Source organism: Drosophila sulfurigaster, chromosome 3 (genome assembly GCF_023558435.1).
Source record: "Drosophila sulfurigaster albostrigata strain 15112-1811.04 chromosome 3, ASM2355843v2, whole genome shotgun sequence".
Taxonomy (NCBI): Eukaryota; Metazoa; Arthropoda; class Insecta; order Diptera; family Drosophilidae; genus Drosophila; species Drosophila sulfurigaster.
The window spans coordinates 4,567,999-4,594,794 of NC_084883.1; the positions used below are offsets into that span (position 1 = coordinate 4,567,999).

The 26,796-nt window shown below is 39.3% G+C and overlaps 1 protein-coding gene, 43 non-coding genes and 1 pseudogene across 44 annotated transcripts; 1 reads left to right on the plus strand and 44 right to left on the minus strand.

The window, feature by feature from the left end:
- Positions 1-62: 62 nt before the first annotated feature.
- On the plus strand, positions 63-6,586 carry LOC133840960 (synaptojanin-1). Its single transcript, XM_062273183.1, has 5 exons — positions 63-195; positions 667-967; positions 1,784-3,085; positions 3,154-5,460; positions 5,739-6,586. Exons 2-4 carry the CDS (start codon positions 803-805, stop codon positions 5,440-5,442), a joined length of 3,756 nt encoding a protein of 1,251 aa, XP_062129167.1. The 5' UTR covers positions 63-195; positions 667-802; the 3' UTR covers positions 5,443-5,460; positions 5,739-6,586.
- Trnae-uuc (transfer RNA glutamic acid (anticodon UUC)) lies at positions 5,508-5,579 on the minus strand. The gene has a single exon. It is a non-coding gene; the product is annotated as a tRNA-Glu (tRNA).
- A 326-nt stretch (positions 6,587-6,912) lies between the features above and the next one.
- LOC133846533 (5S ribosomal RNA) lies at positions 6,913-7,031 on the minus strand. Its single transcript, XR_009894881.1, has one exon. It is a non-coding gene; the product is annotated as a 5S ribosomal RNA (ribosomal RNA).
- Positions 7,032-7,379: 348 nt separating this feature from the next.
- LOC133846648 (5S ribosomal RNA) lies at positions 7,380-7,498 on the minus strand. The gene has a single exon (XR_009894989.1). It is a non-coding gene; the product is annotated as a 5S ribosomal RNA (ribosomal RNA).
- A 346-nt stretch (positions 7,499-7,844) lies between these two features.
- On the minus strand, positions 7,845-7,963 carry LOC133846676 (5S ribosomal RNA). The gene has a single exon (XR_009895017.1). It is a non-coding gene; the product is annotated as a 5S ribosomal RNA (ribosomal RNA).
- Positions 7,964-8,322: 359 nt separating this feature from the next.
- On the minus strand, positions 8,323-8,441 carry LOC133846687 (5S ribosomal RNA). Its single transcript, XR_009895028.1, has one exon. It is a non-coding gene; the product is annotated as a 5S ribosomal RNA (ribosomal RNA).
- Positions 8,442-8,762: 321 nt separating this feature from the next.
- Positions 8,763-8,881, minus strand: LOC133846699 (5S ribosomal RNA). The gene has a single exon (XR_009895039.1). It is a non-coding gene; the product is annotated as a 5S ribosomal RNA (ribosomal RNA).
- A 358-nt stretch (positions 8,882-9,239) lies between these two features.
- On the minus strand, positions 9,240-9,358 carry LOC133846539 (5S ribosomal RNA). Its single transcript, XR_009894887.1, has one exon. It is a non-coding gene; the product is annotated as a 5S ribosomal RNA (ribosomal RNA).
- Positions 9,359-9,716: 358 nt separating this feature from the next.
- Positions 9,717-9,835, minus strand: LOC133846551 (5S ribosomal RNA). Its single transcript, XR_009894898.1, has one exon. It is a non-coding gene; the product is annotated as a 5S ribosomal RNA (ribosomal RNA).
- Positions 9,836-10,194: 359 nt separating this feature from the next.
- On the minus strand, positions 10,195-10,313 carry LOC133846563 (5S ribosomal RNA). Its single transcript, XR_009894909.1, has one exon. It is a non-coding gene; the product is annotated as a 5S ribosomal RNA (ribosomal RNA).
- Positions 10,314-10,656: 343 nt separating this feature from the next.
- On the minus strand, positions 10,657-10,775 carry LOC133846574 (5S ribosomal RNA). The gene has a single exon (XR_009894920.1). It is a non-coding gene; the product is annotated as a 5S ribosomal RNA (ribosomal RNA).
- A 357-nt stretch (positions 10,776-11,132) lies between these two features.
- On the minus strand, positions 11,133-11,251 carry LOC133846586 (5S ribosomal RNA). The gene has a single exon (XR_009894931.1). It is a non-coding gene; the product is annotated as a 5S ribosomal RNA (ribosomal RNA).
- Positions 11,252-11,597: 346 nt separating this feature from the next.
- LOC133846598 (5S ribosomal RNA) lies at positions 11,598-11,716 on the minus strand. The gene has a single exon (XR_009894942.1). It is a non-coding gene; the product is annotated as a 5S ribosomal RNA (ribosomal RNA).
- Positions 11,717-12,075: 359 nt separating this feature from the next.
- Positions 12,076-12,194, minus strand: LOC133846610 (5S ribosomal RNA). Its single transcript, XR_009894953.1, has one exon. It is a non-coding gene; the product is annotated as a 5S ribosomal RNA (ribosomal RNA).
- A 355-nt stretch (positions 12,195-12,549) lies between these two features.
- On the minus strand, positions 12,550-12,668 carry LOC133846621 (5S ribosomal RNA). The gene has a single exon (XR_009894962.1). It is a non-coding gene; the product is annotated as a 5S ribosomal RNA (ribosomal RNA).
- Positions 12,669-13,014: 346 nt separating this feature from the next.
- On the minus strand, positions 13,015-13,133 carry LOC133846631 (5S ribosomal RNA). The gene has a single exon (XR_009894972.1). It is a non-coding gene; the product is annotated as a 5S ribosomal RNA (ribosomal RNA).
- A 348-nt stretch (positions 13,134-13,481) lies between these two features.
- Positions 13,482-13,600, minus strand: LOC133846606 (5S ribosomal RNA). Its single transcript, XR_009894950.1, has one exon. It is a non-coding gene; the product is annotated as a 5S ribosomal RNA (ribosomal RNA).
- A 347-nt stretch (positions 13,601-13,947) lies between these two features.
- Positions 13,948-14,066, minus strand: LOC133846642 (5S ribosomal RNA). The gene has a single exon (XR_009894983.1). It is a non-coding gene; the product is annotated as a 5S ribosomal RNA (ribosomal RNA).
- A 347-nt stretch (positions 14,067-14,413) lies between these two features.
- Positions 14,414-14,532, minus strand: LOC133846654 (5S ribosomal RNA). The gene has a single exon (XR_009894995.1). It is a non-coding gene; the product is annotated as a 5S ribosomal RNA (ribosomal RNA).
- Positions 14,533-14,891: 359 nt separating this feature from the next.
- Positions 14,892-15,012, minus strand: LOC133846612 (5S ribosomal RNA; annotated as a pseudogene).
- Positions 15,013-15,368: 356 nt separating this feature from the next.
- LOC133846664 (5S ribosomal RNA) lies at positions 15,369-15,487 on the minus strand. Its single transcript, XR_009895005.1, has one exon. It is a non-coding gene; the product is annotated as a 5S ribosomal RNA (ribosomal RNA).
- A 359-nt stretch (positions 15,488-15,846) lies between these two features.
- On the minus strand, positions 15,847-15,965 carry LOC133846668 (5S ribosomal RNA). Its single transcript, XR_009895009.1, has one exon. It is a non-coding gene; the product is annotated as a 5S ribosomal RNA (ribosomal RNA).
- Positions 15,966-16,321: 356 nt separating this feature from the next.
- On the minus strand, positions 16,322-16,440 carry LOC133846669 (5S ribosomal RNA). Its single transcript, XR_009895010.1, has one exon. It is a non-coding gene; the product is annotated as a 5S ribosomal RNA (ribosomal RNA).
- Positions 16,441-16,785: 345 nt separating this feature from the next.
- On the minus strand, positions 16,786-16,904 carry LOC133846670 (5S ribosomal RNA). The gene has a single exon (XR_009895011.1). It is a non-coding gene; the product is annotated as a 5S ribosomal RNA (ribosomal RNA).
- A 357-nt stretch (positions 16,905-17,261) lies between these two features.
- On the minus strand, positions 17,262-17,380 carry LOC133846671 (5S ribosomal RNA). Its single transcript, XR_009895012.1, has one exon. It is a non-coding gene; the product is annotated as a 5S ribosomal RNA (ribosomal RNA).
- A 347-nt stretch (positions 17,381-17,727) lies between these two features.
- Positions 17,728-17,846, minus strand: LOC133846672 (5S ribosomal RNA). Its single transcript, XR_009895013.1, has one exon. It is a non-coding gene; the product is annotated as a 5S ribosomal RNA (ribosomal RNA).
- A 344-nt stretch (positions 17,847-18,190) lies between these two features.
- LOC133846673 (5S ribosomal RNA) lies at positions 18,191-18,309 on the minus strand. Its single transcript, XR_009895014.1, has one exon. It is a non-coding gene; the product is annotated as a 5S ribosomal RNA (ribosomal RNA).
- A 344-nt stretch (positions 18,310-18,653) lies between these two features.
- Positions 18,654-18,772, minus strand: LOC133846674 (5S ribosomal RNA). The gene has a single exon (XR_009895015.1). It is a non-coding gene; the product is annotated as a 5S ribosomal RNA (ribosomal RNA).
- A 359-nt stretch (positions 18,773-19,131) lies between these two features.
- LOC133846675 (5S ribosomal RNA) lies at positions 19,132-19,250 on the minus strand. The gene has a single exon (XR_009895016.1). It is a non-coding gene; the product is annotated as a 5S ribosomal RNA (ribosomal RNA).
- A 356-nt stretch (positions 19,251-19,606) lies between these two features.
- LOC133846677 (5S ribosomal RNA) lies at positions 19,607-19,725 on the minus strand. The gene has a single exon (XR_009895018.1). It is a non-coding gene; the product is annotated as a 5S ribosomal RNA (ribosomal RNA).
- A 347-nt stretch (positions 19,726-20,072) lies between these two features.
- On the minus strand, positions 20,073-20,191 carry LOC133846678 (5S ribosomal RNA). Its single transcript, XR_009895019.1, has one exon. It is a non-coding gene; the product is annotated as a 5S ribosomal RNA (ribosomal RNA).
- Positions 20,192-20,538: 347 nt separating this feature from the next.
- On the minus strand, positions 20,539-20,657 carry LOC133846679 (5S ribosomal RNA). The gene has a single exon (XR_009895020.1). It is a non-coding gene; the product is annotated as a 5S ribosomal RNA (ribosomal RNA).
- A 345-nt stretch (positions 20,658-21,002) lies between these two features.
- LOC133846608 (5S ribosomal RNA) lies at positions 21,003-21,120 on the minus strand. The gene has a single exon (XR_009894951.1). It is a non-coding gene; the product is annotated as a 5S ribosomal RNA (ribosomal RNA).
- Positions 21,121-21,465: 345 nt separating this feature from the next.
- On the minus strand, positions 21,466-21,584 carry LOC133846680 (5S ribosomal RNA). The gene has a single exon (XR_009895021.1). It is a non-coding gene; the product is annotated as a 5S ribosomal RNA (ribosomal RNA).
- A 348-nt stretch (positions 21,585-21,932) lies between these two features.
- On the minus strand, positions 21,933-22,051 carry LOC133846681 (5S ribosomal RNA). Its single transcript, XR_009895022.1, has one exon. It is a non-coding gene; the product is annotated as a 5S ribosomal RNA (ribosomal RNA).
- Positions 22,052-22,407: 356 nt separating this feature from the next.
- Positions 22,408-22,526, minus strand: LOC133846682 (5S ribosomal RNA). The gene has a single exon (XR_009895023.1). It is a non-coding gene; the product is annotated as a 5S ribosomal RNA (ribosomal RNA).
- Positions 22,527-22,871: 345 nt separating this feature from the next.
- On the minus strand, positions 22,872-22,990 carry LOC133846683 (5S ribosomal RNA). Its single transcript, XR_009895024.1, has one exon. It is a non-coding gene; the product is annotated as a 5S ribosomal RNA (ribosomal RNA).
- A 356-nt stretch (positions 22,991-23,346) lies between these two features.
- Positions 23,347-23,465, minus strand: LOC133846684 (5S ribosomal RNA). Its single transcript, XR_009895025.1, has one exon. It is a non-coding gene; the product is annotated as a 5S ribosomal RNA (ribosomal RNA).
- A 359-nt stretch (positions 23,466-23,824) lies between these two features.
- Positions 23,825-23,943, minus strand: LOC133846685 (5S ribosomal RNA). The gene has a single exon (XR_009895026.1). It is a non-coding gene; the product is annotated as a 5S ribosomal RNA (ribosomal RNA).
- A 345-nt stretch (positions 23,944-24,288) lies between these two features.
- On the minus strand, positions 24,289-24,407 carry LOC133846686 (5S ribosomal RNA). The gene has a single exon (XR_009895027.1). It is a non-coding gene; the product is annotated as a 5S ribosomal RNA (ribosomal RNA).
- Positions 24,408-24,754: 347 nt separating this feature from the next.
- LOC133846688 (5S ribosomal RNA) lies at positions 24,755-24,873 on the minus strand. The gene has a single exon (XR_009895029.1). It is a non-coding gene; the product is annotated as a 5S ribosomal RNA (ribosomal RNA).
- A 347-nt stretch (positions 24,874-25,220) lies between these two features.
- On the minus strand, positions 25,221-25,339 carry LOC133846689 (5S ribosomal RNA). The gene has a single exon (XR_009895030.1). It is a non-coding gene; the product is annotated as a 5S ribosomal RNA (ribosomal RNA).
- A 359-nt stretch (positions 25,340-25,698) lies between these two features.
- On the minus strand, positions 25,699-25,817 carry LOC133846690 (5S ribosomal RNA). Its single transcript, XR_009895031.1, has one exon. It is a non-coding gene; the product is annotated as a 5S ribosomal RNA (ribosomal RNA).
- Positions 25,818-26,163: 346 nt separating this feature from the next.
- Positions 26,164-26,282, minus strand: LOC133846691 (5S ribosomal RNA). The gene has a single exon (XR_009895032.1). It is a non-coding gene; the product is annotated as a 5S ribosomal RNA (ribosomal RNA).
- A 346-nt stretch (positions 26,283-26,628) lies between these two features.
- On the minus strand, positions 26,629-26,747 carry LOC133846692 (5S ribosomal RNA). Its single transcript, XR_009895033.1, has one exon. It is a non-coding gene; the product is annotated as a 5S ribosomal RNA (ribosomal RNA).
- Between the last annotated feature and the right edge of the window lie 49 nt (positions 26,748-26,796).

Consider the following 26,796-nt stretch of genomic DNA (forward strand, 5'->3'; position numbering starts at 1 on the left):
GTTCAATAAGAAATAATTCAAAGCAAATATAATAGCCTGATTTATTATAAAATCTGAGAGCAAAAACAAAAATCGATTTTTTTGCACAAAGAAATCGATGTTTGCAAATATTTCAAAAATATCGCGATAGTGCCATGGTTGCTTCTCCACCACTAAACAAATTCCAGTAAATCGTAATCAAATCGTTGAAAAAAGGTATTAATTCTCTGTTTAATGCCAGAATATAGTGATTAATCATAGGCAAGATTACATAAAAAGACCTGGTGTAAAAAGCAGTGAAGTTGTGGTGGGAAATGGACGTATGCAAAATGAAAGCTTTGCATTGTTTTGGCTTGTGAAAAATCTATACAGTTTATCAGTCAACGGCACACACACACACACACAGACAAACATGCAAACTCATGTACATGCCTGTGAGCGTAGATGTGTTTGCATGTGTGTGCACCAGCTGGCGGCGATTGGAACGGGGGCGTATGAAAAAATATTTAAATTCTCGGACATTGCAATTGTTTATTCTACATTATTTTTAATGTTTTTGGCTCTTGGTTCTTAACACATCTCATAAGTGTGTTGTTGATGTGCATACACAGATAGTCTACCATAAAACTGGTCAGAAATATATGTTATAATTTATAACTTATAAAACTGTTCTCTGTTTACTTGCAGATGTTTGGTTGGCCGCTGCTGATGAAACGGCGTTGAAGTGAAATTCTGTTCATATTCTAACGACAGGCAAGAGGCAACAGTAGCAACTTGATCCAGAGCATCTGGAATTCAATTAAAGTTTATTGCAAATTGCAAAATGGCCATGTCCAAGGTGATACGAGTGTTGGAGAAATCCATAGCACCATCGCCGCACAGCGTTTTGCTCGAGCATCGCAACAAGACGGACTGCATCCTCTTTGAATCTCATGTCTGTGCACTGCTGACTCAACAGGAAAACGTCATACGCAAGCAGTACACTAAGGTCTGTATTTCTCTCTCTCTCTCTTTTCTTCTTATTTTCTTAAGAAGCTTGGCTATCACATGTTTATGTTTTTTTCGCAATCACGTAACACGATCTGTTAAAGGAATTTGCTGCAAGTGCAATTTGCAATACAAATTAATGGGAAACCTTTTTAGCACACAATGCTCCAATCCAAGTGGATTTTATTAGGCTTTCCAATTAGGTTTAATATCTTCTGCAGAAATCAAGTTACTATTGGGCTTGCAAATTTAATTAGTATAACTTTGTACAAAAGTGAAATCTAGCAGGGAAGTACAATTTGTCAGCAATATCAGTCATATTAATAATATTAATGCATTTGCTCTCTATCTTTCTCAGAAATAAAATTGTATTTTTGTGCTTACATTTAATTTGTAATGCTGTATAAGAAGCGTATAAGAGATAATGCCTTCCGTAATTATTATTGAAGTAAAGTAAAATATAAGAGTAAACCATATCATACTAATATGATTCCTGTTACTGAGCTTAATGAGGTATAAGAGTTTCATTTGGCAATGTAATTGTGTATAAGAGTACATTTTGTAGTTCAAATTCATGAATTTACTAATATATATGAGTTATACGTAGAATAATATAAATAAGCATTTAAGTATAAGAGTTAAATCCAGTTTAAAATAGACGTATAAGAGTATGATTTGCACTGGAACCACTAATTTAGAAGTTTAGAAGAGTTTCAGAAACCACTTATGATAATTGTCGAGAGCAGCATTATGTATTATAATAATCCAAGATCTGATATATAATCAACTTAATACAATAATTTCGTTCCGTTTGCAGGTCTGCGATGCATATGGCTGCTTGGGTGCACTCCAGCTCAATGCCGGAGAAAGCACTGTGCTCTTCCTGGTGCTCGTCACTGGCTGCGTATCGATGGGGAAAATTGGCGATGTGGAAATCTTTCGGATCACCCAAACGACTTTCGTTTCACTGCAGAACGCGGTGCCCAACGAGGATAAGATTAGCGAAGTGCGCAAACTGCTCAACTCCGGTACTTTCTATTTTGCCCACACGAATCCCTCGGCTGCCGGAGCTGGAGCCGCTGCCTCGTCCCAGAACACCAAATTCGATATAACACTGTGTGCACAGCGTCGCTATCAAACTGGAGAGACGGACAATCGGTTCTTCTGGAACCGCATGATGCACATACACTTGATGCGCTTCGGCATCGATTGCCAGTCGTGGTTGCTCCAAACCATGTGCGGTTCCGTTGAGGTGCGCACCGTCTACATTGGCGCCAAGCAGGCCAGGGCCGCAATTATCTCGCGTCTGAGCTGCGAACGCGCTGGCACGCGTTTCAATGTGCGGGGCACCAACGACGAGGGCTATGTGGCCAACTTTGTGGAGACAGAGCAGGTGATCTATGTGGACGGCGATGTGACCAGCTATGTGCAAACTCGCGGCTCGGTGCCGCTCTTCTGGGAACAGCCGGGAGTCCAGGTCGGTTCGCACAAGGTGAAATTATCGCGTGGCTTCGAGACGTCGGCTGCAGCCTTTGATCGGCACATGAGCATGATGCGACAACGCTATGGCTACCAGACCATTGTCAATTTGCTGGGCAGTTCGCTGATTGGCAGCAAGGAGGGCGAGGCGATGCTGAGCAACGAGTTCCAGCGGCATCACGGCATGTCCGCCCACAAGGATGTGCCGCATGTGGTCTTTGACTATCATCAGGAGTGCCGCGGTGGCAACTTCTCGGCGCTGGCCAAGCTTAAGGAGCGCATGGTCGCTTGCGGTGCACACTATGGCATATTTCATGCCATCAACGGTCAGGTGCTTCGCGAGCAGTTTGGCGTTGTGCGCACTAATTGCTTGGACTGCTTGGATCGCACCAATTGTGTGCAGACCTATCTGGGTCTGGACACGCTTAATTTGCAGCTGGAGGCACTGAAGTTGGGTGGCAAGCAGCAGAATGTGTCGCGCTTCGAGGAAATCTTTCGCCAGATGTGGATCAACAATGGCAACGAGGTGAGCAAAATCTATGCCGGCACTGGGGCCATTCAAGGTGGCTCCAAGCTGATGGACGGAGCCCGATCCGCAGCGCGCACTATACAAAACAATCTCCTAGACAACTCGAAGCAGGTGAGTGTGGCAAAGAATGAAGTATTTCATTCAATCATTACTTGAGCTTTCGACTTATTTTTTTGCAGGAAGCCATCGATGTGCTGTTGGTGGGATCTACGCTCAGCTCGGAGCTGGCGGATCGGGCACGCATCCTGCTGCCCTCGAACATGTTGCATGCCCCAACCACAACGCTGCGAGAGCTCTGCAAACGCTACACGGAGTATGTGCGTCCGCGCATGGCACGCGTTGCCGTCGGCACTTACAATGTGAATGGCGGTAAGCATTTCCGCAGCATTGTGTTCAAGGATTCGCTGGCCGATTGGCTGCTCGATTGTCATGCCTTGGCACGCTCCAAGGCGCTGGTGGATGTGAACAATCCATCGGAGCATGCCGAGCATCCGGTGGACATTTACGCCATTGGCTTTGAAGAGATTGTGGATCTGAATGCCTCGAATATCATGGCTGCCAGCACCGACAATGCCAAGCAGTGGGCCGAGGAGCTGCAGAAGACCATATCACGGGACAATGACTATGTGCTGCTCACCTATCAGCAACTGGTGGGCGTCTGTCTCTACATCTACATACGGCCGGAGCATGCGCCCCACATACGCGACGTTGCCATTGATTGTGTGAAGACTGGACTGGGAGGTGCCACTGGCAATAAGGGAGCTTGTGCTATACGCTTTGTGCTGCACGGCAGCTCCATGTGCTTTGTCTGCGCTCACTTTGCTGCCGGTCAGTCTCAGGTGGCGGAGCGCAATGCTGACTATGCGGAAATCACCCGAAAATTGGCCTTTCCCATGGGGCGCACTTTAAAATCGCATGATTGGGTTTTCTGGTGCGGTGACTTCAACTATCGCATTGACATGGACAAGGATGAGCTAAAGGAGTGCGTGCGCAATGGCGAATTGTCGACGGTGCTGGAGTTTGATCAGCTGCGCAAAGAGCAGGAAGCGGGCAACGTCTTCTCCGAGTTTCTCGAGGGTGAAATTTCCTTTGATCCCACTTACAAATACGATTTGTTTAGCGACGACTACGACACGTCGGAGAAGCAACGTGCTCCCGCCTGGACAGATCGTGTGCTCTGGCGGCGTCGCAAGGCACTGGCCGAAAGTGATTTCGGTGGCGCCGCTGCAGCTGCCTGGAATCCTGGAAAACTCATCCATTACGGCCGCTCCGAGCTAAAGCAGAGCGATCATCGTCCAGTTATTGCCATCATTGATGCCGAGATAATGGAGATAGATCAACAACGTAGACGTGCTGTCTTCGATCAGGTTATACGAGATCTTGGGCCACCTGATTCCACCATTGTTGTGCATGTGCACGAGGCCTCGGCGGATGCCGATGCTGATGAGGATGGCCCTACCATCTATGATGAGCATGTGATGTCCGCGCTGATTGCCGAGCTCTCCAAAATGGGCGAGGTGACACTGGTGCGCTATGTGGAGGACACCATGTGGGTGACGTTCCGCAATGGGGAGTCTGCTCTCAATGCTGCCGCCAAACGGAGCACTCAGGTCTGTGGCTTGGAGCTGGTCTTTGAGCTAAAGACACCCGAGTGGCCGCAGCAGGTGGACGGTGAGATTGAACTGTGCACCTCCAATACGATTCCGCTGTGCGCTAATCCTGCAGAGCAGGCCCAGTTGCTTCAGTTGACTCCTGAGGTGCCGCAACGACCCAAACAGCCACCGACAAGACCGGCTCCAGCACGTCCGCCCATGCCCATGTCGCCAAAGAATTCGCCACGTCACTTGCCGCACGCAGGTGTCATCAGCATTGTGCCCAAGCCGGCCAAGCCCCCGATGCCGCCACAGCCTATGATGCAGGCACCACTGCAGCCGGTTCAGGTGGCGCCACCGCGTCCGCCTGCCATGGGCGATACGACACCCTCATCCAAATCGCAATCGCCGACAGAGTTGGGCTCCCCTTTACACGCCACATCGCTCAGCTCGTCGAGCTCATCGTCTGGCAAGGCTTCACCCACGGGCACTGTGCCCTCGGGTCCGCCAACACCGCCACGCCAAATGCAAAGCAAACAGGCGACGCCAATCTCAACGCCCACGCGTCAATCCAAACAGCCATCGCTGGAGCAGGCATCGCCTTCAGACACCGCCTATGAGACGGCCAGCAATATCTACGAGGAGATTCAAGACGATGTGCCTGCACCGCGTCATCCACCACCAGCTGCGCCACCTCCGGTCATTGCTCCCATCGACAGTCCACGTCGTCAGCCACCATTACCCACAGCAGGAGCACCGCCTGCGGTTCCACCATTGGGTCCGCCACCACCGCTGCCCAATCGCCGGGGACCTCCTCCAATACCAAATCGCAGTGGCAATGCGCCGCCACTGCCAACGCGGCCCACAAACAACTAAGCAGGACATGCCAGAAGGGTGAGTTTAATTTAAAAATCCAAAAAAAATATGAAAAAAAAATTTACTTCCCATACCGGGAATCGAACCCGGGCCTTCTGGGTGAAAGCCAGATATCCTAGCCACTAGACCATATGGGAGGCTGGTAGGTGCTTAGCCAAAGCGCATTAACAAATACGCTGGCTGTTTTTGTAGCAAGCACGAAATGTAATGTTTAAAAGAATCAAGTTTTTAATTGGAAGAAACAAATAATTAACGTACTTTTTTCTATTTCTATGTTTTTCATGTCATGGCCGCAGTACGCTGTCTCAACACCTGGTACAAATGGCAGTAGAGTCGACAGAATTACATTCCGAATTGTTGTATTTATCGTTGGAAATCACAAATTAAATATAAACGCATCTATGTTATATTTTGTTGTCAATTGCCAATTGTATAATAGAATATTAATAATATGCATACTAAAAGTGTTTCCAGGCAATAATTGAAACTGTATAACAAAACACGCTTTAGATTTGAATGATAATCTGCTGTTATACACACAGCTACATACACATATACCTGTATAACAGCTGAGAATATGATTACTTAACCAACACTGGCCAGACGTACTCACTAATGCACCAAATAAACTAAGAAGTATTTATGTTATGTTAACCATAGCGAGCAAACTGAACAAAATGATCAACGGAGAAAGTATTAAAATTATATATGTATATGTATGTTTAAAGTTTAAACATTTATAGCCGTACTAGTCAAATTATGAAATAAATCAAGGTGTTACAAATGAAAAGTATTTGAAGAATACGATAAAAACAACTAAATAAAAACAAATACTATTGTAGTTAACAATTGAACCATGACCATGCTCGCAATACTAAATTATCCTCTCTATATGTAATATTGTACTGTAATATCGTTTGTTATCGAACAGAAAGAAAGAGGATGAAACTTCCTTCCAGAGGCGTTAAGTTGAATTAGAATTTAGTTGGATTGAAAGTTGACCTACGTAATCAATATCAAAGAAAATACAAATTGAAAAAACCATATATTTAAATGTTGAAATTGTAAAATATGTTTAATCACCCAATCAATCGGTTACTCGAACAATAAATATGCCTATTACTCAAATAATATTAAATGAAACTTGGAATATTTTTAAGGGAATATTTTATGGAATTATAATTTTAATGATGAAAATCGAATGTTAAGGGTAGCATCTTTGTACTTTTGAAAAATGGCATGTAAAAGATAGTATTGATTGAATTTGGGAAATGCGGTAAACAGCACAGATACATATTGTTTTTTATCAATATTGTCATGTGGATACTATATGTTGTACGTCGATTGTGATGGAAATATAGGAAAGACATGTTCAAATAGTTGAGAGGATGGGAAGGATAACAAATGAGATAAGAATAAAATTTAAAAAAGTGAAAAGAAAAAAAAGTAAAACAAAAAGTTGTTGAACGATGCCAACAACACGCGGTGTTCCCAAGCGGTCCCCCATCTAAGTACTAACCGCGCCCGACGCTGCTTAATTTCGGTGATCGGACGAGAACCGATGTATTCAGCGTGGTATGGTCGTTGGCGAAAGACGCATGCTTAGCGTAGCATTTTGTATTTCAAATGACAAGTATTTTTGCATCTTTATACTATTGAAAAATGGCATGTAAGGGATAGTATTGATTGAATTTGGGAAATGCGATAAACATATTGTTAGAGCTTTCTGTTTTTTATCAATATTGGATTGAGAATGCTGTCATGTGGAATAGTGGAAAAGCAAGACATATGTACTATATGTTGTACGTGGATTGTGATGGAAATATAGGAAAGACATGTTCAAATAGTTGAGAGGATGGCAAGGATAACAAATGAGATAAGAATAAAATTTAAAAAAGTGAAAAGAAAAAAAAGTAAAACAAAAAGTTGTTGAACGATGCCAACAACACGCGGTGTTCCCAAGCGGTCCCCCATCTAAGTACTAACCGCGCCCGACGCTGCTTAATTTCGGTGATCGGACGAGAACCGATGTATTCAGCGTGGTATGGTCGTTGGCGAAAGACGCATGCTTAGCGTAGCATTTTGTATTTCAAATGACAAGTATTTTTGCATCTTTATACTATTGAAAAATGGCATGTAAGGGATAGTATTGATTGAATTTGGGAAATGCGTTAAACATTGTTAGAGCTTTCTGTATTTTATCAATATTGGATTGAGAATGCTGTCATGTGGATTGGTGGAAAAGCAAGGCATATGTACTATATGTTGTACGTGGATTGTGATGGAAATATAGGAAAGACATGTTCAAATAGTTGAGAGGATGGCAAGGATAACAAATGAGATAAGAATAAAATTTAAAAAAGTGAAAAGAAAAAAAAGTAAAACAAAAAGTTGTTGAACGATGCCAACAACACGCGGTGTTCCCAAGCGGTCCCCCATCTAAGTACTAACCGCGCCCGACGCTGCTTAATTTCGGTGATCGGACGAGAACCGATGTATTCAGCGTGGTATGGTCGTTGGCGAAAGACGCATGCTTAGCGTAGCATTTTGTATTTCAAATGACAAGTATTTTTGCATCTTTATACTATTGAAAAATGGCATGTAAGGAATAGTATTGATTGAATTTGAAAAATGCGTTAAACAGCACAGATACATATTGTTTGAGCTGTCTGTATTTTATCAATATAAAATTGAGAATGCTGTCATGTGGATTGGTGGAAAAGCAAGGCATATGTACTATATGTTGTACGTGGATTGTGATGGAAATATAGGAAAGACATGTTCAAATAGTTGAGAGGATGGCAAGGATAACAAATGAGATAAGAATAAAATTTAAAAAAGTGAAAAGAAAAAAAAGTAAAACAAAAAGTTGTTGAACGATGCCAACAACACGCGGTGTTCCCAAGCGGTCCCCCATCTAAGTACTAACCGCGCCCGACGCTGCTTAATTTCGGTGATCGGACGAGAACCGATGTATTCAGCGTGGTATGGTCGTTGGCGAAAGACGCATGCTTAGCGTAGCATTTTGTATTTCAAATGACAAGTATTTTTGCATCTTTATACTATTAAGAAATGCGTTAAACAGCACAGATACATATTGTTAGAGGTGTCTGTATTTCATCAAAATTGAATTGAGAATGCTGTCATGTGGATTGGTGAAAAGCAAGGCATATGTACTATATGTTGTACGTGGATTGTGATGGAAATATAGGAAAGACATGTTCAAATAGTTGAGAGGATGGCAAGGATAACAAATGAGATAAGAATAAAATTTAAAAAAGTGAAAAGAAAAAAAAGTAAAACAAAAAGTTGTTGAACGATGCCAACAACACGCGGTGTTCCCAAGCGGTCCCCCATCTAAGTACTAACCGCGCCCGACGCTGCTTAATTTCGGTGATCGGACGAGAACCGATGTATTCAGCGTGGTATGGTCGTTGGCGAAAGACGCATGCTTAGCGTAGCATTTTGTATTTCAAATGACAAGTATTTTTGCATCTTTATACTATTGAAAAATGGCATGTAAGGAATAGTATTGATTGAATTTGAAAATGCGTTAAACAGCACAGATACATATTGTTTGAGCTGTCTGTATTTTATCAATATAGAATTGAGAATGCTGTCATGTGGATTGGTGGAAAAGCAAGGCATATGTACTATATGTTGTACGTGGATTGTGATGGAAATATAGGAAAGACATGTTCAAATAGTTGAGAGGATGGCAAGGATAACAAATGAGATAAGAATAAAATTTAAAAAAGTTAAAAGAAAAAAGAGTAAAACAAAAAGTTGTTGAACGATGCCAACAACACGCGGTGTTCCCAAGCGGTCCCCCATCTAAGTACTAACCGCGCCCGACGCTGCTTAATTTCGGTGATCGGACGAGAACCGATGTATTCAGCGTGGTATGGTCGTTGGCGAAAGACGCATGCTTAGCGTAGCATTTTGTATTTCAAATGACAAGTATTTTTGCATCTTTATACTATTGAAAAATGACATGTAAGGGATAGTATTGATTGAATTTGGGAAATGCGTTAAACAGCACAGATACATATTGTTTGAGCTGTCTGTATTTTATCAATATAGAATTGAGAATGCTGTCATGTGGATTGGTGGAAAAGCAAGGCATATGTACTATATGTTGTACGTGGATTGTGATGGAAATATAGGAAAGACATGTTCAAATAGTTGAGAGGATGGCAAGGATAACAAATGAGATAAGAATAAAATTTAAAAAAGTGAAAAGAAAAAAAAGTAAAACAAAAGTTGTTGAACGATGCCAACAACACGCGGTGTTCCCAAGCGGTCCCCCATCTAAGTACTAACCGCGCCCGACGCTGCTTAATTTCGGTGATCGGACGAGAACCGATGTATTCAGCGTGGTATGGTCGTTGGCGAAAGACGCATGCTTAGCGTAGCATTTTGTATTTCAAATGACAAGTATTTTTGCATCTTTATACTATTGAAAAATGGCATGTAAGGAATAGTATTGATTGAATTTGAAAAATGCGTTAAACAGCACAGATACATATTGTTTGAGCTGTCTGTATTTTATCAATATAGAATTGAGAATGCTGTCATGTGGATTGGTGGAAAAGCAAGGCATATGTACTATATGTTGTACGTGGATTGTGATGGAAATATAGGAAAGACATGTTCAAATAGTTGAGAGGATGGCAAGGATAATAAATGAGATAAGAATAAAATTTAAAAAAGTGAAAAGAAAAAAAAGTAAAACAAAAAGTTGTTGAACGATGCCAACAACACGCGGTGTTCCCAAGCGGTCCCCCATCTAAGTACTAACCGCGCCCGACGCTGCTTAATTTCGGTGATCGGACGAGAACCGATGTATTCAGCGTGGTATGGTCGTTGGCGAAAGACGCATGCTTAGCGTAGCATTTTGTATTTCAAATGACAAGTATTTTTGCATCTTTATACTATTGAAAAATGGCATGTAAGGGATAGCATTGATTGAATTTGGGAAATGCGTTAAACATTGTTAGAGCTTTCTGTATTTTATCAATATTGGATTGAGAATGCTGTCATGTGGATTGGTGGAAAAGCAAGGCATATGTACTATATGTTGTACGTGGATTGTGATGGAAATATAGGAAAGACATGTTCAAATAGTTGAGAGGATGGCAAGGATAACAAATGAGATAAGAATAAAATTTAAAAAGTGAAAAGAAAAAAGTAAAACAAAAAGTTGTTGAACGATGCCAACAACACGCGGTGTTCCCAAGCGGTCCCCCATCTAAGTACTAACCGCGCCCGACGCTGCTTAATTTCGGTGATCGGACGAGAACCGATGTATTCAGCGTGGTATGGTCGTTGGCGAAAGACGCATGCTTAGCGTAGCATTTTGTATTTCAAATGACAAGTATTTTTGCATCTTTATACTATTGAAAAATGGCATGTAAGGAATAGTATTGATTGAATTTGAAAAATGCGTTAAACAGCACAGATACATATTGTTTGAGCTGTCTGTATTTTATCAATATAGAATTGAGAATGCTGTCATGTGGATTGGTGGAAAAGCAAGGCATATGTACTATATGTTGTACGTGGATTGTGATGGAAATATAGGAAAGACATGTTCAAATAGTTGAGAGGATGGCAAGGATAACAAATGAGATAAGAATAAAATTTAAAAAAGTGAAAAGAAAAAAAGTAAAACAAAAGTTGTTGAACGATGCCAACAACACGCGGTGTTCCCAAGCGGTCCCCCATCTAAGTACTAACCGCGCCCGACGCTGCTTAATTTCGGTGATCGGACGAGAACCGATGTATTCAGCGTGGTATGGTCGTTGGCGAAAGACGCATGCTTAGCGTAGCATTTTGTATTTCAAATGACAAGTATTTTTGCATCTTTATACTATTGAAAAATGGCATGTAAGGGATAGTATTGATTGAATTTGGGAAATGCGTTAAACATTGTTAGAGCTTTCTGTATTTTATCAATATTGGATTGAGAATGCTGTCATGTGGATTGGTGGAAAAGCAAGGCATATGTACTATATGTTGTACGTGGATTGTGATGGAAATATAGGAAAGACATGTTCAAATAGTTGAGAGGATGGCATGGATAACAAATGAGATAAGAATAAAATTTAAAAAAGTGAAAAGAAAAAAAAGTAAAACAAAAAGTTGTTGAACGATGCCAACAACACGCGGTGTTCCCAAGCGGTCCCCCATCTAAGTACTAACCGCGCCCGACGCTGCTTAATTTCGGTGATCGGACGAGAACCGATGTATTCAGCGTGGTATGGTCGTTGGCGAAAGACGCATGCTTAGCGTAGCATTTTGTATTTCAAATGACAAGTATTTTTGCATCTTTATACTATTGAAAAATGACATGTAAGGAATAGTATTGATTGAATTTGGGAAATGCGTTAAACAGCACAGATACATATTGTTTGAGCTGTCTGTATTTTATCAATATAGAATTGAGAATGCTGTCATGTGGATTGGTGGAAAAGCAAGGCATATGTACTATATGTTGTACGTGGATTGTGATGGAAATATAGGAAAGACATGTTCAAATAGTTGAGAGGATGGCAAGGATAACAAATGAGATAAGAATAAAATTTAAAAAAGTGAAAAGAAAAAAAAGTAAAACAAAAAGTTGTTGAACGATGCCAACAACACGCGGTGTTCCCAAGCGGTCCCCCATCTAAGTACTAACCGCGCCCGACGCTGCTTAATTTCGGTGATCGGACGAGAACCGATGTATTCAGCGTGGTATGGTCGTTGGCGAAAGACGCATGCTTAGCGTAGCATTTTGTATTTCAAATGACAAGTATTTTTGCATCTTTATACTATTGAAAAATGGCATGTAAGGAATAGTATTGATTGAATTTGAAAAATGCGTTAAACAGCACAGATACATATTGTTTGAGCTGTCTGTATTTTATCAATATAGAATTGAGAATGCTGTCATGTGGATTGGTGGAAAAGCAAGGCATATGTACTATATGTTGTACGTGGATTGTGATGGAAATATAGGAAAGACATGTTCAAATAGTTGAGAGGATGGCAAGGATAACAAATGAGATAAGAATAAAATTTAAAAAGTGAAAAGAAAAAAGTAAAACAAAAGTTGTTGAACGATGCCAACAACACGCGGTGTTCCCAAGCGGTCCCCCATCTAAGTACTAACCGCGCCCGACGCTGCTTAATTTCGGTGATCGGACGAGAACCGATGTATTCAGCGTGGTATGGTCGTTGGCGAAAGACGCATGCTTAGCGTAGCATTTTATATTTCAAATGACAAGTATTTTTGCATCTTTATACTATTGAAAAATGGCATGTAAGGAATAGTATTGATTGAATTTGGGAAATGCGTTAAACATATTGTTAGAGCTTTCTGTTTTTATCAATATTGGATTGAGAATGCTGTCATGTGGATTGGTGGAAAAGCAAGGCATATGTACTATATGTTGTACGTGGATTGTGATGGAAATATAGGAAAGACATGTTCAAATAGTTGAGAGGATGGCAAGGATAACAAATGAGATAAGAATAAAATTTAAAAAAGTGAAAAGAAAAAAAAGTAAAACAAAAGTTGTTGAACGATGCCAACAACACGCGGTGTTCCCAAGCGGTCCCCCATCTAAGTACTAACCGCGCCCGACGCTGCTTAATTTCGGTGATCGGACGAGAACCGATGTATTCAGCGTGGTATGGTCGTTGGCGAAAGACGCATGCTTAGCGTAGCATTTTATATTTCAAATGACAAGTATTTTTGCATCTTTATACTATTGAAAAATGGCATGTAAGGAATAGTATTGATTGAATTTGGGAAATGCGTTAAACATATTGTTAGAGCTTTCTGTTTTTTATCAATATAGAATTGAGAATGCTGTCATGTGGATTGGTGGAAAAGCAAGGCATATGTACTATATGTTGTACGTGGATTGTGATGGAAATATAGGAAAGACATGTTCAAATAGTTGAGAGGATGGCAAGGATAACAAATGAGATAAGAATAAAATTTAAAAAAGTGAAAAGAAAAAAAAGTAAAACAAAAAGTTGTTGAACGATGCCAACAACACGCGGTGTTCCCAAGCGGTCCCCCATCTAAGTACTAACCGCGCTCGACGCTGCTTAATTTCGGTGATCGGACGAGAACCGATGTATTCAGCGTGGTATGGTCGTTGGCGAAAGACGCATGCTTAGCGTAGCATTTTATATTTCAAATGACAAGTATTTTTGCATCTTTATACTATTGAAAAATGGCATGTAAGGAATAGTATTGATTGAATTTGGGAAATGCGTTAAACATATTGTTAGAGCTTTCTGTTTTTATCAATATTGGATTGAGAATGCTGTCATGTGGATTGGTGGAAAAGCAAGGCATATGTACTATATGTTGTACGTGGATTGTGATGGATATATAGGAAAGACATGTTCAAATAGTTGAGAGGATGGCAAGGATAACAAATGAGATAAGAATAAAATTTAAAAAAGTGAAAAGAAAAAAAAGTAAAACAAAAAGTTGTTGAACGATGCCAACAACACGCGGTGTTCCCAAGCGGTCCCCCATCTAAGTACTAACCGCGCCCGACGCTGCTTAATTTCGGTGATCGGACGAGAACCGATGTATTCAGCGTGGTATGGTCGTTGGCGAAAGACGCATGCTTAGCGTAGCATTTTATATTTCAAATGACAAGTATTTTTGCATCTTTATACTATTGAAAAATGGCATGTAAGGAATAGTATTGATTGAATTTGGGAAATGCGTTAAACATATTGTTAGAGCTTTCTGTTTTTATCAATATTGGATTGAGAATGCTGTCATGTGGATTGGTGGAAAAGCAAGGCATATGTACTATATGTTGTACGTGGATTGTGATGGAAATATAGGAAAGACATGTTCAAATAGTTGAGAGGATGGCAAGGATAACAAATGAGATAAGAATAAAATTTAAAAAAGTGAAAAGAAAAAAAAGTAAAACAAAAAGTTGTTGAACGATGCCAACAACACGCGGTGTTCCCAAGCGGTCCCCCATCTAAGTACTAACCGCGCCCGACGCTGCTTAATTTCGGTGATCGGACGAGAACCGATGTATTCAGCGTGGTATGGTCGTTGGCGAAAGACGCATGCTTAGCGTAGCATTTTGTATTTCAAATGACAAGTATTTTTGCATCTTTATACCATTGAAAAATGGCATGTAAGGAATAGTATTGATTGAATTTGAAAAATGCGTTAAACAGCACAGATACATATTGTTTGAGCTGTCTGTATTTTATCAATATAGAATTGAGAATGCTGTCATGTGGATTGGTGGAAAAGCAAGGCATATGTACTATATGTTGTACGTGGATTGTGATGGAAATATAGGAAAGACATGTTCAAATAGTTGAGAGGATGGCAAGGATAACAAATGAGATAAGAATAAAATTTAAAAAAGTGAAAAGAAAAAAAAGTAAAACAAAAAGTTGTTGAACGATGCCAACACAACACGCGGTGTTCCCAAGCGGTCCCCCATCTAAGTACTAACCGCGCCCGACGCTGCTTAATTTCGGTGATCGGACGAGAACCGATGTATTCAGCGTGGTATGGTCGTTGGCGAAAGACGCATGCTTAGCGTAGCATTTTGTATTTCAAATGACAAGTATTTTTGCATCTTTATACTATTGAAAAATGGCATGTAAGGAATAGTATTGATTGAATTTGAAAAATGCGTTAAACAGCACAGATACATATTGTTTGAGCTGTCTGTATTTTATCAATATAGAATTGAGAATGCTGTCATGTGGATTGGTGGAAAAGCAAGGCATATGTACTATATGTTGTACGTGGATTGTGATGGAAATATAGGAAAGACATGTTCAAATAGTTGAGAGGATGGCAAGGATAACAAATGAGATAAGAATAAAATTTAAAAAGTGAAAAGAAAAAAGTAAAACAAAAAGTTGTTGAACGATGCCAACAACACGCGGTGTTCCCAAGCGGTCCCCCATCTAAGTACTAACCGCGCCCGACGCTGCTTAATTTCGGTGATCGGACGAGAACCGATGTATTCAGCGTGGTATGGTCGTTGGCGAAAGACGCATGCTTAGCGTAGCATTTTGTATTTCAAATGACAAGTATTTTTGCATCTTTATACTATTGAAAAATGGCATGTAAGGAATAGTATTGATTGAATTTGAAAAATGCGTTAAACAGCACAGATACATATTGTTTGAGCTGTCTGTATTTTATCAATATAGAATTGAGAATGCTGTCATGTGGATTGGTGGAAAAGCAAGGCATATGTACTATATGTTGTACGTGGATTGTGATGGAAATATAGGAAAGACATGTTCAAATAGTTGAGAGGATGGCAAGGATAACAAATGAGATAAGAATAAAATTTAAAAAAGTGAAAAGAAAAAAAAGTAAAACAAAAAGTTGTTGAACGATGCCAACAACACGCGGTGTTCCCAAGCGGTCCCCCATCTAAGTACTAACCGCGCCCGACGCTGCTTAATTTCGGTGATCGGACGAGAACCGATGTATTCAGCGTGGTATGGTCGTTGGCGAAAGACGCATGCTTAGCGTAGCATTTTGTATTTCAAATGACAAGTATTTTTGCATCTTTATACTATTGAAAAATGGCATGTAAGGAATAGTATTGATTGAATTTGAAAAATGCGTTAAACAGCACAGATACATATTGTTTGAGCTGTCTGTATTTTATCAATATAGAATTGAGAATGCTGTCATGTGGATTGGTGGAAAAGCAAGGCATATGTACTATATGTTGTACGTGGATTGTGATGGAAATATAGGAAAGACATGTTCAAATAGTTGAGAGGATGGCAAGGATAACAAATGAGATAAGAATAAAATTTAAAAAGTGAAAAGAAAAAAGTAAAACAAAAAGTTGTTGAACGATGCCAACAACACGCGGTGTTCCCAAGCGGTCCCCCATCTAAGTACTAACCGCGCCCGACGCTGCTTAATTTCGGTGATCGGACGAGAACCGATGTATTCAGCGTGGTATGGTCGTTGGCGAAAGACGCATGCTTAGCGTAGCATTTTATATTTCAAATGACAAGTATTTTTGCATCTTTATACTATTGAAAAATGGCATGTAAGGAATAGTATTGATTGAATTTGGGAAATGCGTTAAACATATTGTTAGAGCTTTCTGTTTTTTATCAATATAGAATTGAGAATGCTGTCATGTGGATTGGTGGAAAAGCAAGGCATATGTACTATATGTTGTACGTGGATTGTGATGGAAATATAGGAAAGACATGTTCAAATAGTTGAGAGGATGGCAAGGATAACAAATGAGATAAGAATAAAATTTAAAAAGTGAAAAGAAAAAAGTAAAACAAAAAGTTGTTGAACGATGCCAACAACACGCGGTGTTCCCAAGCGGTCCCCCATCTAAGTACTAACCGCGCCCGACGCTGCTTAATTTCGGTGATCGGACGAGAACCGATGTATTCAGCGTGGTATGGTCGTTGGCGAAAGACGCATGCTTAGCGTAGCATTTTGTATTTCAAATGACAAGTATTTTTGCATCTTTATACTATTGAAAAATGGCATGTAAGGAATAGTATTGATTGAATTTGAAAATGCGTTAAACAGCACAGATACATATTGTTTGAGCTGTCTGTATTTTATCAATATAAATTGAGAATGCTGTCATGTGGATTGGTGGAAAAGCAAGGCATATGTACTATATGTTGTACGTGGATTGTGATGGAAATATAGGAAAGACATGTTCAAATAGTTGAGAGGATGGCAAGGATAACAAATGAGATAAGAATAAAATTTAAAAAAGTGAAAAGAAAAAAAAGTAAAACAAAAAGTTGTTGAACGATGCCAACAACACGCGGTGTTCCCAAGCGGTCCCCCATCTAAGTACTAACCGCGCCCGACGCTGCTTAATTTCGGTGATCGGACGAGAACCGATGTATTCAGCGTGGTATGGTCGTTGGCGAAAGACGCATGCTTAGCGTAGCATTTTATATTTCAAATGACAAGTATTTTTGCATCTTTATACTATTGAAAAATGGCATGTAAGGAATAGTATTGATTGAATTTGGGAAATGCGTTAAACATATTGTTAGAGCTTTCTGTTTTTTATCAATATTGGATTGAGAATGCTGTCATGTGGATTGGTGGAAAAGCAAGGCATATGTACTATATGTTGTACGTGGATTGTGATGGAAATATAGGAAAGACATGTTCAAATAGTTGAGAGGATGGCAAGGATAACAAATGAGATAAGAATAAAATTTAAAAAAGTGAAAAGAAAAAAAAGTAAAACAAAAGTTGTTGAACGATGCCAACAACACGCGGTGTTCCCAAGCGGTCCCCCATCTAAGTACTAACCGCGCCCGACGCTGCTTAATTTCGGTGATCGGACGAGAACCGATGTATTCAGCGTGGTATGGTCGTTGGCGAAAGACGCATGCTTAGCGTAGCATTTTATATTTCAAATGACAAGTATTTTTGCATCTTTATACTATTGAAAAATGGCATGTAAGGAATAGTATTGATTGAATTTGGGAAATGCGTTAAACATATTGTTAGAGCTTTCTGTTTTTATCAATATTGGATTGAGAATGCTGTCATGTGGATTGGTGGAAAAGCAAGGCATATGTACTATATGTTGTACGTGGATTGTGATGGAAATATAGGAAAGACATGTTCAAATAGTTGAGAGGATGGCAAGGATAACAAATGAGATAAGAATAAAATTTAAAAAGTGAAAAGAAAAAAGTAAAACAAAAAGTTGTTGAACGATGCCAACAACACGCGGTGTTCCCAAGCGGTCCCCCATCTAAGTACTAACCGCGCCCGACGCTGCTTAATTTCGGTGATCGGACGAGAACCGATGTATTCAGCGTGGTATGGTCGTTGGCGAAAGACGCATGCTTAGCGTAGCATTTTATATTTCAAATGACAAGTATTTTTGCATCTTTATACTATTGAAAAATGGCATGTAAGGAATAGTATTGATTGAATTTGGGAAATGCGTTAAACATATTGTTAGAGCTTTCTGTTTTTTATCAATATAGAATTGAGAATGCTGTCATGTGGATTGGTGGAAAAGCAAGGCATATGTACTATATGTTGTACGTGGATTGTGATGGAAATATAGGAAAGACATGTTCAAATAGTTGAGAGGATGGCAAGGATAACAAATGAGATAAGAATAAAATTTAAAAAGTGAAAAGAAAAAAGTAAAACAAAAGTTGTTGAACGATGCCAACAACACGCGGTGTTCCCAAGCGGTCCCCCATCTAAGTACTAACCGCGCCCGACGCTGCTTAATTTCGGTGATCGGACGAGAACCGATGTATTCAGCGTGGTATGGTCGTTGGCGAAAGACGCATGCTTAGCGTAGCATTTTGTATTTCAAATGACAAGTATTTTTGCATCTTTATACTATTGAAAAATGGCATGTAAGGAATAGTATTGATTGAATTTGAAAAATGCGTTAAACAGCACAGATACATATTGTTTGAGCTGTCTGTATTTTATCAATAAAGAATTGAGAATGCTGTCATGTGGATTGGTGGAAAAGCAAGGCATATGTACTATATGTTGTACGTGGATTGTGATGGAAATATAGGAAAGACATGTTCAAATAGTTGAGAGGATGGCAAGGATAACAAATGAGATAAGAATAAAATTTAAAAAAGTGAAAAGAAAAAAAAGTAAAACAAAAAGTTGTTGAACGATGCCAACAACACGCGGTGTTCCCAAGCGGTCCCCCATCTAAGTACTAACCGCGCCCGACGCTGCTTAATTTCGGTGATCGGACGAGAACCGATGTATTCAGCGTGGTATGGTCGTTGGCGAAAGACGCATGCTTAGCGTAGCATTTTGTATTTCAAATGACAAGTATTTTTGCATCTTTATACTATTGAAAAATGGCATGTAAGGAATAGTATTGATTGAATTTGAAAAATGCGTTAAACAGCACAGATACATATTGTTTGAGCTGTCTGTATTTTATCAATATAGAATTGAGAATGCTGTCATGTGGATTGGTGGAAAAGCAAGGCATATGTACTATATGTTGTACGTGGATTGTGATGGAAATATAGGAAAGACATGTTCAAATAGTTGAGAGGATGGCAAGGATAACAAATGAGATAAGAATAAAATTTAAAAAGTGAAAAGAAAAAAGTAAAACAAAAAGTTGTTGAACGATGCCAACAACACGCGGTGTTCCCAAGCGGTCCCCCATCTAAGTACTAACCGCGCCCGACGCTGCTTAATTTCGGTGATCGGACGAGAACCGATGTATTCAGCGTGGTATGGTCGTTGGCGAAAGACGCATGCTTAGCGTAGCATTTTGTATTTCAAATGACAAGTATTTTTGCATCTTTATACTATTGAAAAATGGCATGTAAGGAATAGTATTGATTGAATTTGGGAAATGCGTTAAACATATTGTTAGAGCTTTCTGTTTTTATCAATATTGGATTGAGAATGCTGTCATGTGGATTGGTGGAAAAGCAAGGCATATGTACTATATGTTGTACGTGGATTGTGATGGAAATATAGGAAAGACATGTTCAAATAGTTGAGAGGATGGCAAGGATAACAAATGAGATAAGAATAAAATTTAAAAAAGTGAAAAGAAAAAAAAGTAAAACAAAAAGTTGTTGAACGATGCCAACAACACGCGGTGTTCCCAAGCGGTCCCCCATCTAAGTACTAACCGCGCCCGACGCTGCTTAATTTCGGTGATCGGACGAGAACCGATGTATTCAGCGTGGTATGGTCGTTGGCGAAAGACGCATGCTTAGCGTAGCATTTTATATTTCAAATGACAAGTATTTTTGCATCTTTATACTATTGAAAAATGGCATGTAAGGAATAGTATTGATTGAATTTGGGAAATGCGTTAAACATATTGTTAGAGCTTTCTGTTTTTATCAATATTGGATTGAGAATGCTGTCATGTGGATTGGTGGAAAAGCAAGGCATATGTACTATATGTTGTACGTGGATTGTGATGGAAATATAGGAAAGACATGTTCAAATAGTTGAGAGGATGGCAAGGATAACAAATGAGATAAGAATAAAATTTAAAAAAGTGAAAAGAAAAAAAAGTAAAACAAAAAGTTGTTGAACGATGCCAACAACACGCGGTGTTCCCAAGCGGTCCCCCATCTAAGTACTAACCGCGCCCGACGCTGCTTAATTTCGGTGATCGGACGAGAACCGATGTATTCAGCGTGGTATGGTCGTTGGCGAAAGACGCATGCTTAGCGTAGCATTTTGTATTTCAAATGACAAGTATTTTTGCATCTTTATACTATTGAAAAATGGCATGTAAGGAATAGTATTGATTGAATTTGGGAAATGCGTTAAACATATTGTTAGAGCTTTCTGTTTTTTATCAATATAGAATTGAGAATGCTGTCATGTGGATTGGTGGAAAAGCAAGGCATATGTACTATATGTTGTACGTGGATTGTGATGGAAATATAGGAAAGACATGTTCAAATAGTTGAGAGGATGGCAAGGATAACAAATGAGATAAGAATAAAATTTAAAAAAGTGAAAAGAAAAAAGTAAAACAAAAGTTGTTGAACGATGCCAACAACACGCGGTGTTCCCAAGCGGTCCCCATCTAAGTACTAACCGCGCCCGACGCTGCTTAATTTCGGTGATCGGACGAGAACCGATGTATTCAGCGTGGTATGGTCGTTGGCGAAAGACGCATGCTTAGCGTAGCATTTTGTATTTCAAATGACAAGTATTTTTGCATCTTTATACTATTGAAAAATGGCATGTAAGGAATAGTATTGATTGAATTTGGGAAATGCGTTAAACATATTGTTAGAGCTTTCTGTTTTTATCAATATTGGATTGAGAATGCTGTCATGTGGATTGGTGGAAAAGCAAGGCATATGTACTATATGTTGTACGTGGATTGTGATGGAAATATAGGAAAGACATGTTCAAATAGTTGAGAGGATGGCAAGGATAACAAATGAGATAAGAATAAAATTTAAAAAAGTGAAAAGAAAAAAGTAAAACAAAAAGTTGTTGAACGATGCCAACAACACGCGGTGTTCCCAAGCGGTCCCCCATCTAAGTACTAACCGCGCCCGACGCTGCTTAATTTCGGTGATCGGACGAGAACCGATGTATTCAGCGTGGTATGGTCGTTGGCGAAAGACGCATGCTTAGCGTAGCATTTTATATTTCAAATGACAAGTATTTTTGCATCTTTATACTATTGAAAAATGGCATGTAAGGAATAGTATTGATTGAATTTGGGAAATGCGTTAAACATATTGTTAGAGCTTTCTGTTTTTTATCAATATTGGATTGAGAATGCTGTCATGTGGATTGGTGGAAAAGCAAGGCATATGTACTATATGTTGTACGTGGATTGTGATGGAAATATAGGAAAGACATGTTCAAATAGTTGAGAGGATGGCAAGGATAACAAATGAGATAAGAATAAAATTTAAAAAAGTGAAAAGAAAAAAAAGTAAAACAAAAAGTTGTTGAACGATGCCAACAACACGCGGTGTTCCCAAGCGGTCCCCCATCTAAGTACTAACCGCGCCCGACGCTGCTTAATTTCGGTGATCGGACGAGAACCGATGTATTCAGCGTGGTATGGTCGTTGGCGAAAGACGCATGCTTAGCGTAGCATTTTGTATTTCAAATGACAAGTATTTTTGCATCTTTATACTATTGAAAAATGGCATGTAAGGAATAGTATTGATTGAATTTGAAAAATGCGTTAAACAGCACAGATACATATTGTTTGAGCTGTCTGTATTTTATCAATATAGAATTGAGAATGCTGTCATGTGGATTGGTGGAAAAGCAAGGCATATGTACTATATGTTGTACGTGGATTGTGATGGAAATATAGGAAAGACATGTTCAAATAGTTGAGAGGATGGCAAGGATAACAAATGAGATAAGAATAAAATTTAAAAAGTGAAAAGAAAAAAGTAAAACAAAAAGTTGTTGAACGATGCCAACAACACGCGGTGTTCCCAAGCGGTCCCCCATCTAAGTACTAACCGCGCCCGACGCTGCTTAATTTCGGTGATCGGACGAGAACCGATGTATTCAGCGTGGTATGGTCGTTGGCGAAAGACGCATGCTTAGCGTAGCATTTTATATTTCAAATGACAAGTATTTTTGCATCTTTATACTATTGAAAAATGGCATGTAAGGAATAGTATTGATTGAATTTGGGAAATGCGTTAAACATATTGTTAGAGCTTTCTGTTTTTATCAATATTGGATTGAGAATGCTGTCATGTGGATTGGTGGAAAAGCAAGGCATATGTACTATATGTTGTACGTGGATTGTGATGGAAATATAGGAAAGACATGTTCAAATAGTTGAGAGGATGGCAAGGATAACAAATGAGATAAGAATAAAATTTAAAAAAGTGAAAAGAAAAAAGTAAAACAAAAAGTTGTTGAACGATGCCAACAACACGCGGTGTTCCCAAGCGGTCCCCCATCTAAGTACTAACCGCGCCCGACGCTGCTTAATTTCGGTGATCGGACGAGAACCGATGTATTCAGCGTGGTATGGTCGTTGGCGAAAGACGCATGCTTAGCGTAGCATTTTGTATTTCAAATGACAAGTATTTTTGCATCTTTATACTATTGAAAAATGGCATGTAAGGAATAGTATTGATTGAATTTGAAAAATGCGTTAAACAGCACAGATACATATTGTTTGAGCTGTCTGTATTTTATCAATATAGAATTGAGAATGCTGTCATGTGGATTGGTGGAAAAGCAAGGCATATGTACTATATGTTGTACGTGGATTGTGATGGAAATATAGGAAAGACATGTTCAAATAGTTGAGAGGATGGCAAGGATAACAAATGAGATAAGAATAAAATTTAAAAAGTGAAAAGAAAAAAGTAAAACAAAAAGTTGTTGAACGATGCCAACAACACGCGGTGTTCCCAAGCGGTCCCCCATCTAAGTACTAACCGCGCCCGACGCTGCTTAATTTCGGTGATCGGACGAGAACCGATGTATTCAGCGTGGTATGGTCGTTGGCGAAAGACGCATGCTTAGCGTAGCATTTTGTATTTCAAATGACAAGTATTTTTGCATCTTTATACTATTGAAAAATGGCATGTAAGGAATAGTATTGATTGAATTTGAAAAATGCGTTAAACAGCACAGATACATATTGTTTGAGCTGTCTGTATTTTATCAATATAGAATTGAGAATGCTGTCATGTGGATTGGTGGAAAAGCAAGGCATATGTACTATATGTTGTACGTGGATTGTGATGGAAATATAGGAAAGACATGTTCAAATAGTTGAGAGGATGGCAAGGATAACAAATGAGATAAGAATAAAATTTAAAAAAGTGAAAAGAAAAAAAAGTAAAACAAAAAGTTGTTGAACGATGCCAACAACACGCGGTGTTCCCAAGCGGTCCCCCATCTAAGTACTAACCGCGCCCGACGCTGCTTAATTTCGGTGATCGGACGAGAACCGATGTATTCAGCGTGGTATGGTCGTTGGCGAAAGACGCATGCTTAGCGTAGCATTTTATATTTCAAATGACAAGTATTTTTGCATCTTTATACTATTGAAAAATGGCATGTAAGGAATAGTATTGATTGAATTTGGGAAATGCGTTAAACATATTGTTAGAGCTTTCTGTTTTTATCAATATTGGATTGAGAATGCTGTCATGTGGATTGGTGGAAAAGCAAGGCATATGTACTATATGTTGTACGTGGATTGTGATGGAAATATAGGAAAGACATGTTCAAATAGTTGAGAGGATGGCAAGGATAACAAATGAGATAAGAATAAAATTTAAAAAAGTGAAAAGAAAAAAGTAAAACAAAAAGTTGTTGAACGATGCCAACAACACGCGGTGTTCCCAAGCGGTCCCCCATCTAAGTACTAACCGCGCCCGACGCTGCTTAATTTCGGTGATCGGACGAGAACCGATGTATTCAGCGTGGTATGGTCGTTGGCGAAAGACGCATGCTTAGCGTAGCATTTTATATTTCAAATGACAAGTATTTTTGCATCTTTATACTATTGAAAAATGGCATGTAAGGAATAGTATTGATTGAATTTGGGAAATGCGTTAAACATATTGTTAGAGCTTTCTGTTTTTATCAATATTGGATTGAGAATGCTGTCATGTGGATTGGTGGAAAAGCAAGGCATATGTACTATATGTTGTACGTGGATTGTGATGGAAATATAGGAAAGACATGTTCAAATAGTTGAGAGGATGGCAAGGATAACAAATGAGATAAGAATAAAATTTAAAAAAGTGAAAAGAAAAAAAAGTAAAACAAAAAGTTGTTGAACGATGCCAACAACACGCGGTGTTCCCAAGCGGTCCCCCATCTAAGTACTAACCGCGCCCGACGCTGCTTAATTTCGGTGATCGGACGAGAACCGATGTATTCAGCGTGGTATGGTCGTTGGCGAAAGACGCATGCTTAGCGTAGCATTTTGTATTTCAAATGACAAGTATTTTTGCATCTTTATACTATTGAAAAATGGCATGTAAGGAATAGTATTGATTGAATTTGGGAAATGCGTTAAACATATTGTTAGAGCTTTCTGTTTTTATCAATATTGGATTGAGAATGCTGTCATGTGGATTGGTGGAAAAGCAAGGCATATGTACTATATGTTGTACGTGGATTGTGATGGAAATATAGGAAAGACATGTTCAAATAGTTGAGAGGATGGCAAGGATAACAAATGAGATAAGAATAAAATTTAAAAAAGTGAAAAGAAAAAAAAGTAAAACAAAAAGTTGTTGAACGATGCCAACAACACGCGGTGTTCCCAAGCGGTCCCCCATCTAAGTACTAACCGCGCCCGACGCTGCTTAATTTCGGTGATCGGACGAGAACCGATGTATTCAGCGTGGTATGGTCGTTGGCGAAAGACGCATGCTTAGCGTAGCATTTTGTATTTCAAATGACAAGTATTTTTGCATCTTTATACTATTGAAAAATGGCATGTAAGGAATAGTATTGATTGAATTTGAAAAATGCGTTAAACAGCACAGATACATATTGTTTGAGCTGTCTGTATTTTATCAATATAGAATTGAGAATGCTGTCATGTGGATTGGTGGAAAAGCAAGGCATATGTACTATATGTTGTACGTGGATTGTGATGGAAATATAGGAAAGACATGTTCAAATAGTTGAGAGGATGGCAAGGATAACAAATGAGATAAGAATAAAATTTAAAAAAGTGAAAAGAAAAAAAAGTAAAACAAAAAGTTGTTGAACGATGCCAACAACACGCGGTGTTCCCAAGCGGTCCCCCATCTAAGTACTAACCGCGCCCGACGCTGCTTAATTTCGGTGATCGGACGAGAACCGATGTATTCAGCGTGGTATGGTCGTTGGCGAAAGACGCATGCTTAGCGTAGCATTTTGTATTTCAAATGACAAGTATTTTTGCATCTTTATACTATTGAAAAATGGCATGTAAGGAATAGTATTGATTGAATTTGGGAAATGCGTTAAACATATTGTTAGAGCTTTCTGTTTTTTATCAATATAGAATTGAGAATGCTGTCATGTGGATTGGTGGAAAAGCAAGGCATATGTACTATATGTTGTACGTGGATTGTGATGGAAATATAGGAAAGACATGTTCAAATAGTTGAGAGGATGGCAAGGATAACAAATGAGATAAGAATAAAATTTAAAAAAGTGAAAAGAAAAAAGTAAAACAAAAAGTTGTTGAACGATGCCAACAACACGCGGTGTTCCCAAGCGGTCCCCCATCTAAGTACTAACCGCGCCCGACGCTGCTTAATTTCGGTGATCGGACGAGAACCGATGTATTCAGCGTGGTATGGTCGTTGGCGAAAGACGCATGCTTAGCGTAGCATTTTGTATTTCAAATGACAAGTATTTTTGCATCTTTATACTATTGAAAAATGGCATGTAAGGAATAGTATTGATTGAATTTGGGAAATGCGTTAAACATATTGTTAGAGCTTTCTGTTTTTATCAATATTGGATTGAGAATGCTGTCATGTGGATTGGTGGAAAAGCAAGGCATATGTACTATATGTTGTACGTGGATTGTGATGGAAATATAGGAAAGACATGTTCAAATAGTTGAGAGGATGGCAAGGATAACAAATGAGATAAGAATAAAATTTAAAAAAGTGAAAAGAAAAAAAAGTAAAACAAAAGTTGTTGAACGATGCCAACAACACGCGGTGTTCCCAAGCGGTCCCCCATCTAAGTACTAACCGCGCCCGACGCTGCTTAATTTCGGTGATCGGACGAGAACCGATGTATTCAGCGTGGTATGGTCGTTGGCGAAAGACGCATGCTTAGCGTAGCATTTTGTATTTCAAATGACAAGTATT